We start from the raw sequence: 13,816 nt of genomic DNA, 5'->3' as shown, positions 1-13,816 counted from the left end.
GATCTGGGACGTTGTGGACAGCGACTCCTACAGGTCGGTCAGGGCGCCTGCACAGCAGAGACAGGAACATGGCGGTGTAGTGTGAGCCTCCCACACGTTACAACCTCGCCAATGAGAGTCCGCGCTGGCAGGTGAAAAGATGTGACAGGCTGCCTCCTCGTGTACCGGAGGGGACACGTGATGCAAGGCTTCTATCCTCTCTACGACCGGCCAGTGGGGGGGCATATGCGAGCAATGTAATGTATTATAAAACAGTAACCTCACAAAGATACTAATTTAAAAGTGCACTATGCAGTTTCAGATTTGTTGCAATTAGTGTACTAAACTAATTTATTACACACATAATCCTTAGATCCTCGACCGCTTGCCCCTCCCCCTCTCGCTCCCTAACGACCGCTTGCCCCTCCCCCTCTCGCTCCCTAACGACCGCTGCCCCCTCCCCCTCTCGCTCCCTAACGACCGCTGCTCCTCCCCCTCTCGCTCCTAACGACCGCTGCCCCTCCCCCTCTCGCTCCCTAACGACCGCTGCCCCTCCCCCTCTCACTCCCTAACGACCGCTGCCCCTCCCCCTCTCGCTCCCTAACGACCGCTGCCCCTCCCCCTCTCGCCTCCCTAACGACCGCTGCCCCTCCCCCTCTCGCTCCCTAACGACCGCTGCCCCTCCCCCTCTCGCTCCCTAACGACCGCTGCCCCTCCCCCTCTCGCTCCCTAACGACCGCTGCCCCTCCCCCTCTCGCTCCCTAACGACCGCTGCCCCTCCCCCTCTCACTCCCTAACGACCGCTGCCCCCTCCCCCCTCTCGCTCCCTAACGACCGCTGCCCCTCCCCCTCTCGCTCCCTAACGACCGCTGCCCCTCCCCCTCTCGCTCCCTAACGACCGCTGCCCCTCCCCCTCTCGCTCCCTAACGACCGCTGCCCCTCCCCCTCTCGCTCCCTAACGACCGCTGCCCCTCCCCTCTCGCTCCCTAACGACCGCTGCCCCTCCCCCTCTCGCTCCCTAACGACCGCTGCCCCTCCCCCTCTCGCTCCCTAACGACCGCTGCCCCTCCCCCTCCTCCTCCCCCCTCCCCCTCCCCCTCTCGCTCCCTAACGACCGCTGCCCCTCCCCCTCTCGCTCCCTAACGACCGCTGCCCCTCCCCCTCTCGCTCCCCTAACGACCGCTGCCCCTCCCCCTCTCGCTCCCTAACAACCCCTGCCCCTCCTTCTCCCCCTCCCCCTCCTTCTCCCCCTCCTCCTCCTCTCCTCCCCCTCCCTCTCCTCCCCCTCCTCCCCCTCCCCCTCTCCCTCCCCCTCTCGCTCCCTCTCCCTAACGACCGCTGCCCCTCCTCCTCCCCCTCCTCCTCCCCCTCCCCCTCCTCCTTCTCCTCTCCTCCCCCTCCCTCTCCTCCCCCCCCTCCCCCCCCTCCCCTTCCCCCTCTCGCTCCTAATGCCGCTGGGTTTGTGTTCCGCAGCAGAACCTGTTGACCATGGAGCAGATCGTGTCGGTGGAGGAGACGCAGATTAAAGACAAGAAGTGCATCCTGCTGCGCGTCAAGGGAGGGAAGCAGTTCGTGCTGCAGTGTGAGGTAGGTGCTGCCCTCTGCTGCTCAGGGAGGGGACTGCAGTGTGAGGTAGGTGCTGCCCTCTGCTGCTCAGGGAGGGGACTGCAGTGTGAGGTAGGTGCTGCCCTCTGCTGCTCAGGGAGGGGACTGCAGTGTGAGGTAGGTGCTGCCCTCTGCTGCTCAGGGAGGGGACTGCAGTGTGAGGTAGGTGCTGCCCTCTGCTGCTCAGGGAGGGGACTGCAGTGTGAGGTAGGTGCTGCCCTCTGCTGCTAAGGGAGGGGACTGCAGTGTGAGGTAGGTGCTGCCCTCTGCTGCTCAGGGAGGGGACTGCAGTGTGAGGTAGGTGCTGCCCTCTAGCTGCTCAGGGAGGGGACTGCAGTGTGAGGTAGGTGCTGCCCTCTAGCTGCTCAGGGAGGGGACTGCAGTGTGAGGTAGGACCCTAACCCTTCTGATGCTAAGGAGGAGACTGTGTGGAGATGTTAAGGAGACTCATGTGACGAATACCTAATCATAATGTCTCTCTGTGTCTCTGTGTGTCTCTGTGTGTGTGTGTGTGTGTCTGTGTGTCTCTGTGTGTCTGTGTGTGTCTCTCTGTGTGTCTCTCTGTGTGTCTGTGTGTCTGTGTGTGTCCTCAGAGCGACCCTGAGTTGGTTCAGTGGAAGAAGGAGCTCACGGAAGCCTTCACCGAGGCCCAGAAGCTGCTGCGCCGCGCTCCCAAAGTGATCGGGAAGGGCCGCGCGGGCGCCGTGGAGCTCTCCAAGCCCCCCCTCACACACCGCAACAGCAACGGCCTGTGAACACGCAACACACACACACACGTTCACACACACACACACATTCACACACGACACACACTCAGCACCCCCCCCCCCCTCACAGCCACACAAAATAAAGCCTCACACCTTGGAGTGTAACGGACCAAGCCCACCAGCACACACACACACACACACACACACACACACACACACACACACACACACACACACACAGAGAGAGAGACACACACACAGAGACACACACACACACACACACACACACACAGAGAGACACACACACACACTACACTCTACATGATGACCAATCATCTGCAACGAGAATGGACGCCAATCTTTGCCGCGGGACCTTGCTGTCAGCCGGAGGGAGAAGAGACGGAGAGAGAGGGAGAGGGAGAGCCCAGCATGTTATGTCTCTCTCTCTCTCTCTCTCTCTCTCTCTCTCTCTCTCTCTCTCTCTCTCTCTCTCTCTCTCTCTCTCTCTCCCCCTCTCTCTCTCTTTACTCCCTCCTTCTGTCTCCAACGCAAAAGCCTCCAAGCTTTATCATTGGCCAGCTAAGACGCAGTACACACATGAACACACGTAAAGACATCGACACCATCTTGATCTGGCCGAGCAGAGCAGCAGCAGACCTGGAGAAGAGGACACCACCTCGCCGACTGCCTGGTCCCCCCCCTCTCTCCTCCGTCCCTCCTCCTCCCCCCCCCCCCCCCCCCTGCATCGTGGACCAACGGCCTCCAGCTCCGGACCAGACGCCTGTGTTGTGTTGTGTTGTGTTGTGTTGTGTTCCCCTGGGTTCTACAGGTGGAGAGAGAGAGCAGGCTTTAGTGGGGAATGTATTTATATGGATTCCTTCACGGGGAGGAAAAAGAAAAAGGCTGCTTTACTTTAGTTCTCTCCCTCCCCCCCTCCCTCTCTCCATCCCTCCCTCTCCCTCCCCCCTCCCTCCATCCCTCCATCTATTACTGAAGTGCATAAAGTGCCAACGTCAATATTTGCTCGAGTCACCTGGGGGGTCCAGGAGGACGTGGCCCCCGACCCACGGAGGACAGGACACGGGAGGAGGACACAGGACACAGAGACTCTCGTTGGATTGGCTCGCGCACAGCCAGTTACCATAGAGACTGAGATCCTATTGGCTGGCAACAAAAACGGGCAGCTGGTTTCTATGGGAACCCTTAACCACGAAGGCTGGTATCCATGGGGCTCCGTAACCGCGGGCAACCGTGAAACTATTGTGCGTGAAGGTTCCACTGGTAGAAAGGAAGGGAAGGGAGCGGATGAAGCCATGGGTTCTTCTAGTGTTTATATTATATATACGCATGTGTCTGGGGGCGGGGGGAGGGGGGTGATGCTGATGGGGTCTGACAGCTGTCAATCACTGGTAGCGTGCGACTGGTGTGCACAAACACACATGCACACACAAACACACATGCACACACACACACATGCACACACACACACACATGCACACACACACGCACACGCATGCAAGCAAGCAAACTCCTAGGTTTACAACTTCATTTAGCCAGTTATTGTGGAAAGTGTTTAGAAGACGACCTCCCTGGTAATAATTATTATTATGATTTTCTATTGCTTTTCCTTAATGTGACACAACGCGAGAGAGTGCGGACCAGCTGACGGGTTTCTAGTAGAGAAGTATACTCGGTCTCAAATCTCAAGCCCCGCCCCCCTGTTCTGGATCTCCCACGGTAACCGTCACCTCGGACACATGAAGGGAAGCGACGGCCGCCGTGATTTGGTGGATCACGAAAAGAGGGCGGGGCTTGAGAGAAGTACATTTTTAGCCGACGTCGTCGTCGTCACGGACCTTGTTGCTAAAAGTCAGTGTTTGCTTCTTAAAGGGCAGAAAGGAGGAGGTGGGTCTTAGTGTTGAACAGCAGACGGTTGTTGACTCTTAACGGAGGAGGGAAGGTTTGTTGATCCAGCTCATCACTTCAGGGTTTTTATTTTTTTCATGCAGTACAATGTCCTCGTCTGTCATGTGTCCATGAGTTTCCAGAGCTGTGTGTGTGTGTGTGTGTATGTGTGTGTGTGTGTGTGTGTGTGACAGACATACAGTATAGGGAGGGGGTTGATTAGTGTGTGTTTGTGATATTCTTAGTAGCCTTTTACCAGTCAGGGGGATATATTAATATTATTGTCTTATATAGAGAGATTTTGTCACCTTTTACCAAGGTCTTTTATTTTTTTAAACCAAAATGGTTTTTATTGTTTTCATTGAAACTACTTTGTTGCACCTTTTTTTTTTTTTTGCCCAAATGTGTTACTTATTATTATCATCAGTTGTTAAATGTGCCAAATACCTGCTTCTGAGTCGCCGACTTGAGCAGAACCAATGGGAAGCCTCGTCTCTCTGAGTCGCCGACTTGAGCAGAACCAATGGGAAGCCTCGTCTCTCTGAGTCGCCGACTTGAGCAGAACCAATGGGAAGCCTCCTCTCTCTGAGTCGCCGACTTGAGCAGAACCAATGGGAAGCCTCCTCTCTCTGAGTCGCTGACTTGAGCAGAACCAATGGGAAGCCTCCTCTCTCTGAGTCGCTGACTTGAGCAGAACCAATGGGAAGCCTCCTCTCTCTGAGTCGCCGACTTGAGCAGAACCAATGGGAAGCCTCCTCTCTGAGTCGCCGACTTGAGCAGAACCAATGGGAAGCCTCCTCCTCTGAGTCGCTGACTTGAGCAGAACCAATGGGAAGCCTCGTCTCTGAGGCGCTGACTTGAGAACTGTAACCCTTCTCACAAAGCAGACTTCGGCAAACAGCCAAAAGGGCCCCCCCCCCCCCCCCCCCCCCCGGTAGTGCCAAGGGTTCCTCCCCTGAAGGCACAGAACTGACCAAATGGACCAAATGGAGTCCGGCGAGAGTCTGAGGAGAGCGGGAGGCGCCTGGGTGACGCCACGACATGACTCTGTTGTTTCTGATCAGACTTTCATTCACACTGTTCTGTAAGTGTGATGTCATCAGAGCGTGCCCCTGTCACCGTTCTGTATACATGTGTGTGATGTCATCAGAGCGTGCCCCGGCCACCGTTCTGTACGTGTGTGTGTGATGTCATCAGAGCGTGCCCCTGTCACTGTTCTGTACGTGTGTGTGTGTGTGATGTCATCAGAGCGTGCCCCGGTCACCGTTCTGTACGTGTGTGTGTGATGTCATCAGAGCGTGCCCCTGTCACTGTTCTGTACGTGTGTGTGATGTCATCAGAGCGTGCCCCTGTCACCGTTCTGTATACATGTGTGTGATGTCATCAGAGCGTGCCCCTGTCACCGTTCTGTCATCGGAGCCCCGTCATCGCTTTGTCATGTTTTATCCGGCGGAGATGTTTTTGTCATAAACACACAGTTTCTGCTCCGACGCTCGCTCCACACCAGACGATGAAAAAGGATGGCATATATAAAATGAAAAAAACAAACTAACAAAAAGTAAAAGTATATATAAATATATGTGTATATGAAATGACAAAAAATGTTCTAGGTTTATTTAAAAGATTTAATGTAGAAAAACAAAAGTTGTTTTCGCGGGGGAGGTTAGGGGTTTTGATGTGAGTGTAACTGTTTTGTGGTGAAGACTTCAGCTCGGATCTTGCACATAAAGACTTTAGATATTGTACCTGCGAGTTACAGATGATTATTTTTGTTTGAATACCGGACTCCTGCTCTTTGATATTTATTGTGTGTTGGGGGAGCTCGCTCCTCTGCCAGCTGGGACCTCCAGAAGGACCCCGGTTACGTTACGCCCATCAGAAAAACATTTTTTTTATTATTTTCTTTCCTTTTTCCTTTTTCTTCACATGCCACAAACAAACGCAAATACTACTGGCTTTGGGTTATTATTACCATTTAAGGTTATGATGATATGGATTATTATTGTTATTGATGATATTCAATGATATGATTATTGTTAATACATTTATTTTATTTCAATTTCCTTTTTGTTTTTTGTTTTGTTTTCAAGACAGGTAGGAACTTACGTGTTGGACTGCTTATAAAAACGGTTCAAAAATAAAAATCATTTTTTCGTGTTGCTTCCGGTCCCGTGTGGTTTTCTTTCTGCGGTGAAATACTCAGAACTAGATGCCAAGTATATAACTGTACATGAATTCTGTCATCTACATGTGTACTAATACTACTAACCCTCATCATTGTGTCATCTACATGTGTACTAATTAGTGCAGTCAATCGATAAAAATATTTATTCTGATTAATCGCATGATTGTCCATAGTTAACTCGCGATTAAACGCAAATTAATCACATTCTTTTTTCTTTTCTAAATCTACCTTAAACGGATCTTTTTCAAGTTTTAATACTCTTATCAACATGAGAGTCAACAAATGCTTGCTTTATGCAGCCATTTAACACAAAAGGATGACCCTCATGCATTGCAAATTTGCAAATCAAATTCAAAACGGAGTGATGCACAAAATAACTTAAAGGAAAATAATTTAAAACAATGAATAAAGTGTGCATAAAATAATGGGAAAGAAAACGTTAGGAACTTGTTACAATCACCCACACAATTGTGCGTTAACCTTGTTAATGGCGCTTTAACTTTGACAGCCTTAGTAGTAATACTAAGCCTCATCGTTATGTCCCATCAGTCCCAGGCGCGTGATTACGAAACCTAGCCGCATTTCTCGGAGACACTCTCTGATTGGCCGACGCCTGTTTCTATACTGGTTAAGCTTAGGCACTCTTTCGAAGTTGGTTAAGGTTAGAGTTTGTCTTAGAGCAGGGCGATAGAACGCCAGGTAGTTTGCAGGCTGTTTGACGTGGAAATGGGCAAAGACACAGCTCGTCACGGATTGGGCAAACGCGTCAGTAGCCAATCGGAGAGCGTCAGTCAGTGCCAATCAGAGAGCGTCTCCGAGAAATGCGGCTAGGTTTTGTAATCACGCGTCCCAGGCAGCTAGGTCAGCACAGGGCAGCACAGGTCAGCAGTCCAGCTAAGATCAGGTTTAGTTTGCTCTGCAGAAGTCCTTCTGAACGGTAAGGATGACTGCTGATGGCAGACGGTAGGAGATTTAAACCAAGGCAGGCAAACCCCCTGTAGGAGCCATTATGATGGTGGCATATTATTTTATTATTTGTAATATTATTATTGGACACCTGGTGGCGGGTTTTAGATTTGACAGCACTGGTTAGGTATTTAGGGTCACAGGTGCCAGGCACGTGCACACATAGAGCCCAAGGCGACTGGAACTCTCCCCCCCCGAAATCCGCAACGCCCCAACCCTGGACACCTTCAAATCCGCTCTAAAAACACACCTCTTCACCAAGGCTTTCCCCATCAGTTAGTTTTAGATTAAATTAGGTCCATTATCCCCTACTTTCCCTCATCCCCTCTTCCCCCCCCCCTACTTTCCTTGCCCTATTTTTTGTCCTGATTGTAAAGCGACCTTGGGTTCTATGAAAGGCGCTATATAAATTGGATTTATTATTATTATTATTATTATTATTGAGCACCTGCCTTTTTGAGCCTCGTAAAAAAAGTGCCCTTTTTGAAAAATAAATTAAAAAAAATTCGTTACGCATATAGACTGCCCTTCCAACTGAAAATGTCAGGATAGAATCAAAATATTAGGTAAGAGAGAGAGATGCCCCATATTCCATTGCAGTTTGCACGGCCTCCTCAGCGTGCCTCTCCGCGGACCTATATTTTATGCATAGCGTGGGTGGTGATGATGATGATGATGATGATGATAGAAACCGCTGTGGCGCATACAGTTGAATGCTGGTATTACACTCACTGAGGGACACGAAGAAGTCAAGTCCGATGGGATTTGAGAATCTCAAATACAAATCGGGATTGGAATAAAAAATGCATTTATATTAAACAATACAGAATATACAGCACTTCTTGGGGTCTGTAGGGTAAGCACTTATTCCCTCCCCCCTGAACATTTATGGAGATGTATGGGCCTTTTAAGTCAGTGATAAAAGTGTCTTTCAAGGTTAAGTGAGCTCCTGCACTGATTATTATAGTTCAATATTCAATATTTGATCACCAAAACCCTCCAAAAAGCATAAAAAGGTGGCCGCCCCTCTAAAGTCCTGTGCACGTCCCTGAGTGGGTGTGCATCTGTTAGTGGCTTGATGTGATGGAAATTAGTCAGAAGGATTACGACAAACATCTGTATCTCCAGTATGCACCCTCCCAAGTGATGATGTTTGGAGGGCGTGGAGGAGATGTATTATAGGACACGAGTGTCAGCTTCCTCATGGTTGCATTGATCCATTGGTGGACTGTTTCCAACATGGTGGACTTGATCACCTGCAGTGATGTAGACATCCTTGTCATCTGGGAACTGTCCATCTGTTAACAACTTATTTGACAGGAATGAGAAAATGTCTTGTTACACCTGGCGCAACTAACTCCTCGTCAACAGAAATATCTCTACTTGACGTGTATTGTGTCTATCACAATAAAAGCTTTCCCATAGAGCTCTGCATGATGTTTGAAGTGCTGCATTCTTAGCTTATTTGCTGTCTTCTTCGGTGTTTTCTTCTCATGGAACAACAGTAAGTTATTTCGCTTGATCGGTGCTGTCAGAAGTCTGTCATTTGATTCAAGCACTCTTCCTGAAATTGTTGTACTGCTCTTGTCCCGTAGACTCGAGTTGATGGACAGATACGGCAGCAGCCGCAGACTCACACACCTTATTGTCTAATGTAACGAGGTCTTTACTGCCCTCCTCAAAGGGATTCCCATTGCTCAGCAACACCTCCATCAGGTCTTTGGCATGGCGTTGACATTGGTGCTGAGATGCAGATCCTTTCTTGTGATGAGGACGTTCTTCACAATCATCGTTTGTTCTTCACAATCAACTGTTGTTTACAGTTCTCATATCTAACTCTAGTTCTCCACATATTTATTGTTGAAATATCATAAAAGATATGCTCCAATCATGTTTTTTTTTTTTTTTAACATAACATAAAATTAGACACACAAGCATTAACAGTAAACATCCAATGTAAATCACCATTTGAATCAATATAAATGTAGTTTACGAGATATATACCTAATACTTGCTATCTAATACAATACATACATGCTCTTGCTCGCTCTCCCCCCCGGACCCCCACTTGGATAATCCATCCATTTTTCATTAGTTTCTAACCAGGCATTACAATTCATATGCTAGCTTTTATTCTCTTCACCACTTCTAACCAGATTGCAATGTTGGTTTCACTGACACCTACAATTCTTGCTGTAGATATCTCTAGATAAATCACATCGAGATAGGTAAGAACCCATACCTTCCGGCACATTTTATCCGGTTGAATCCATCGTGATGCTATCAGCTTTTTAGCAGCTGTGAGACCGGATAAAACTAGTCTCTTTAGCTGTATAGGGGCTGCAAACTGAGAAACATCATTCAACAGCAATACAGAGGGATGTACAGGTATGTTCAGATATAAATATTATATTTATTAAGAAGGTTATTTATTTATTTGCATTTCAGATATTGATTGAAGAGGTGTGTTTCTATATGGGTGACATGTCCCCATACACAGGGCATTTGCATGCAGTCACCAGGTCCAATGCCTATATGGGAGATTTCCGACGACCTGTTAAGACGGCACTCTCTTACGCCACCATCGCCAAAACACCAAAAGAGCATCAAATCACTGACCTCTAGGACCATCATTCAGGTCATAGTACCAGTTAGATTAGATTACATTGAAATGTATTGCCATCATACAGCATAAGTATATTACAATGAAAATAGGTGGGGCATCCAATCCGAGTGCAAATGTAACAGTAAAGTGCAATAGTAATATTAATATAGTGATTAAGCTGGGTATAAGATATATACATTTGTTCTACTGAGTATAATGCTAATCACATGTATGTACAGAGTTGTAATATATTTAAATGTTTCAAAAAATGTTCTTATGTACCCCAGTTGCTATTGCATGCACATATTTGTGTTTTATTACACGTACATGTACATACATACCAACTATTAGCCTGTTTTATTCTCCACCCATCCATAGCAACACTATTATCACCGACATCCAAGAAGGGGGATCCCCCCTTGAACGGCCCTTCTAAGGTTTCTCTCCTCCACATCGCCTGTGGTGCTTTTTTCCTATTGCTAGGTTTTTCCTTACCTTTGCTGGGGTATGTCTGGGAGTGTTGCATTTATTACTTTACATTTATTTTGGATTTCATGGTGTTTTTTTTTGTTCTTGATTTATTGGGATGTTTCTTCTTGAATAGTTTAAAGAAGACTTGTCCGGCCCATGGGGACATTAACTTGTGATTTCGGGCTTCACAAATCAATTTGATTTGATTTAATATGCATTTATATGTCCAGTGATACAGGTATAAACACACTATGGTCAGGCACTCTACTACTGGCCCCTGAGCAGCTAACACTGGAGCGGTTAAAGCTGAGGTGCCTTGCTCAAGGGCACAGCGAGCAGGCACGTGCACACATAGAGCCCAACGGGTGCACAAGCACCTGCCCTTTTGTGCCTCATAAAAAAGTGCCCTTTTTATGCCAATTATTTTTACCCTATTTTCTTTTTTACCTCCATATAGAGAGAGTGATCTGCAATCTGCTTGGGTTGGGGGTGCAATTCCTAACAGGCTCAACTATATGGATAAAAGTTCCCATATTATGTGCAATACACAAACTAAAAACAGATATTACATTACATTACACAAACTAAAAACAGATATTACATTACATTACACAAACTAGAAAACAGATATTACATTACATTACACAAACTAAAAACAGATATTACATTACATTACACAAACTAAAAACCGATATTGTCTGAATTACTAGAAGAAAGAAATGCACCACCTTTGGCTGATAGTAATTTATTAATTTCTTAGGATTTCTTTTGGTCTAATAAATGTTTAAGGTTCTTAGGTGGATCCCCTGCTGCCCTCCTCTTCCTCCTCCTCCTCATACTCTTCCTCCTTCTCCTCCTCCTCCTAATCCTCCTCCTCCTACTCTTCCACATCTTCCTCCTACTCCTCTTCCTCCTCCTCCTCCTGCTCCTGTTCCTACTCTTACTCATCTTCCTCCTCCTCCTCCTGTTCCTGCTCCTACTCTTCCTCATCTTCCTCCTCCTCCTCCTGCTCCTCCTCTTCCTCCTCCTCCTGCTCCTCCTCCTCATCCTCCTCCTCCTCATCCTCCTGCTCCTCCTCCTCCTCCCCCTCCTCCTCCTCCTGCTCCTCCACCTCCTAATCCTCCTCCTCCTGCTCCTCCTCCTGCTCCTCCTCATCCTCCCCCTCCTCCTAATCCTCCTCCTCCTGCTCCTCCTCCTCCCCCTCCTCCTTCTCCTCCTCCTAATCCTCCTCTTAATCCTCCTCATCCTCCTCATCCTAATCCTCCTCCTCTTCCACATCTTCCTCCTACTCCTCTTCCTCCTCCTCCTGCTCCTGTTCCTACTCTTCCTCATCTTCCTCCTCCTCCTCCTCCTGCTCCTCCTGTTCCTGCTCCTACTCTTCCCCATCTTCCTCCTCCTCCTCTTCCTCCTCCTCCTCCTCCTCCTCCTCCTCCTGCTCCTCCACCTCCTGCTCCTCCTCATCCTGCTCCTCCTCCTAATCCTCCTCCTCCTGCTCCTCCTGCTCCTCCTCCTCCTCTTCGTCCTCCTCCTCCTAATCCTCCTCCTCCTGCTCCCCCTCCTCCTTCTCCTCCTCCTAATCCTCCTCCTAATCCTCCTCCTGCTCCTCCTCCTCATCCTCCTCCTCCTCATTCTCCTCCTCCTCATCCTCCTCCACCTCCTGCTCCTCCTCCTCCTGCTCCTCCTCCTCCTCCTTCTCCTCCTCCTAATCCTCCTCCTGCTTCTCCTCCTCCTCCTCCCCCTCCTCATCCTCCTGCTCCTCCTGCTCCTCCTCCTCCTTCTCCTCCTCCTAATCCTCCTCCTCCTGCTCCTCCTCATCCTCCTCCAGGGGTCACTGCAGGGGTCACTGCCTCCTCTTCCTCTTCCTCCTCCTTTCTCCTCCTCCTCCTCCACGGGGAGCAGCGTACTGGCTCATATTAAATGGCAGGCCATGCATTATGCAGCAGCTTAGGCCACGGCGCTGGGTCTTCATGTCCTCGGCTACAGTCCACCTGTCGCTGCTCTGGTCGTAGCGCTCCACTTTGGAGATGGTTCTGAAGCCATAGGAGGAGCCTCCGACCACGAAGAGCAGGTCGTCCAGCACCGCGATGCCAAAGTGGGCGCGGGGGGTGAGCATGTCGGGCAGGGCGCTCCAGGAGTCAGTCAAGGGGCTGTAGGCCTCCGCGCTACGCAGGTAGTTTACACCGTCAAACCCTCCCACCTGAGGACAGGACACATGAGAGGAATGTTTTAGTGTGTGGCTCAGGCAGGCAGGCAGGCAGACACTGTATTAATCCACTTAGGGAAAGGAGGGCATCACAGCAGCATTGAAAGTCAAATGATACATATCTATAGAAATATCTAGTATAAAGCATTTGTCTCCGTGTGCACCTACCGCATAGACATGTCCTCCGTACGCAGCGACTCCCAGTCCTAAACGCCTGCTGCTCATGGGGGCGATCAGAGTCCACTGGTCGGTGTCTGGGCTGTAGCACTCAGCTGTGAGCAGTCCCTCTGCCCCGTTGAAGCCACCACAGATGTAAACCTGTAATATATATTCCATTTGATTTCATTCTACTTTAATTGTCTGTTAATGTTGATGCACCAAAGGACCCAGACACATCTTTTGTATGTGCAAGCTTACTTGGCAATAAAGACATTTATGATTTCGATCTAACGTTCCTTGTGTTCATCTAGCACCCTGTGTCCCTCAGTTCCACCCACCTTGCCCTGGAGGGCTGCTGCCGCAGCGGTGCTCCTGTGCTCCAGCATGGGTGAGATCACTGTCCACTGGTCGGTTTCAGGCTCGTAGCGCTCGGCGGTGTTCAGGTCCACGTGTCCGTCCCACCCTCCCATGGCTTAGATACAGCCGTCCAACGCGACCACGCTGGGGTAACTGCGGCGTGAGTGCATGGGAGCCGCCTGCAGCCAGCTGCGAGTGACAGGGTTGAACCTGCTCACACTGCTGACAGGCTCTCCACCGTCCCAGCCACCGACGCAGTAGACCAGACCGTGGAGATAAGCGGTGCCGTGGCTGGCCCGGGGACTCTCCCCCTCAACACTCACATCCATCCATCCACTGGCTCGGATATTGTAAGCCTCCATGCCAACCCAGCCTCCGATGGCCAATAGGACCTCCTGGGGCCGGCGTGGGCGGGTCAGGGGGTTTGGGAGCCTGTCGGAGCCAGAGGGGTTCAGGACGCTGAGGATGAGGGCCCTGCAGTCGTGGCTGTCCCTCACCACAGGGTTGTTCTGGACGTTGCTCCTGAAGTAGTCAGGCCTCATCAAGCCCATGCGAACCTGGGAAGAGACAAGCAGACAGCGGGTACAACTTAGACATCGGTTGTAGACGGTTTCTGTTGCTAGGGAACAGTTTGGACCCAAATGTTTGAGAACCACTGTACTAGGGAACCTAGT

At 49.8% G+C, this 13,816-nt stretch overlaps 1 protein-coding gene across 1 annotated transcript in view; it reads left to right on the top strand.

Annotated features, from left to right (window-relative positions):
- Nucleotides 1-5,182: 5,182 nt before the first annotated feature.
- The window catches only part of LOC311248546 (carbonic anhydrase 12-like), a gene marked incomplete at its 5' end in the record, with an annotated part of 53,571 nt that continues 44,937 nt past the window's right edge, over nt 5,183-13,816 (top strand). The window contains one exon of the mRNA XM_084339413.1: nt 5,183-5,224. Within this exon, the coding sequence (XP_084195539.1) occupies nt 5,183-5,224 (42 nt within the window). The remainder of the gene's footprint in view (nt 5,225-13,816) is intronic.

This window comes from Notolepis coatsorum (genome assembly GCF_963971535.1).
Source record: "Notolepis coatsorum genome assembly, contig: SCAFFOLD_244, whole genome shotgun sequence".
NCBI classification, from domain to species: domain Eukaryota; kingdom Metazoa; phylum Chordata; class Actinopteri; order Aulopiformes; family Paralepididae; genus Notolepis; species Notolepis coatsorum.
This window is presented reverse-complemented; position numbering and strand designations above follow the sequence as displayed.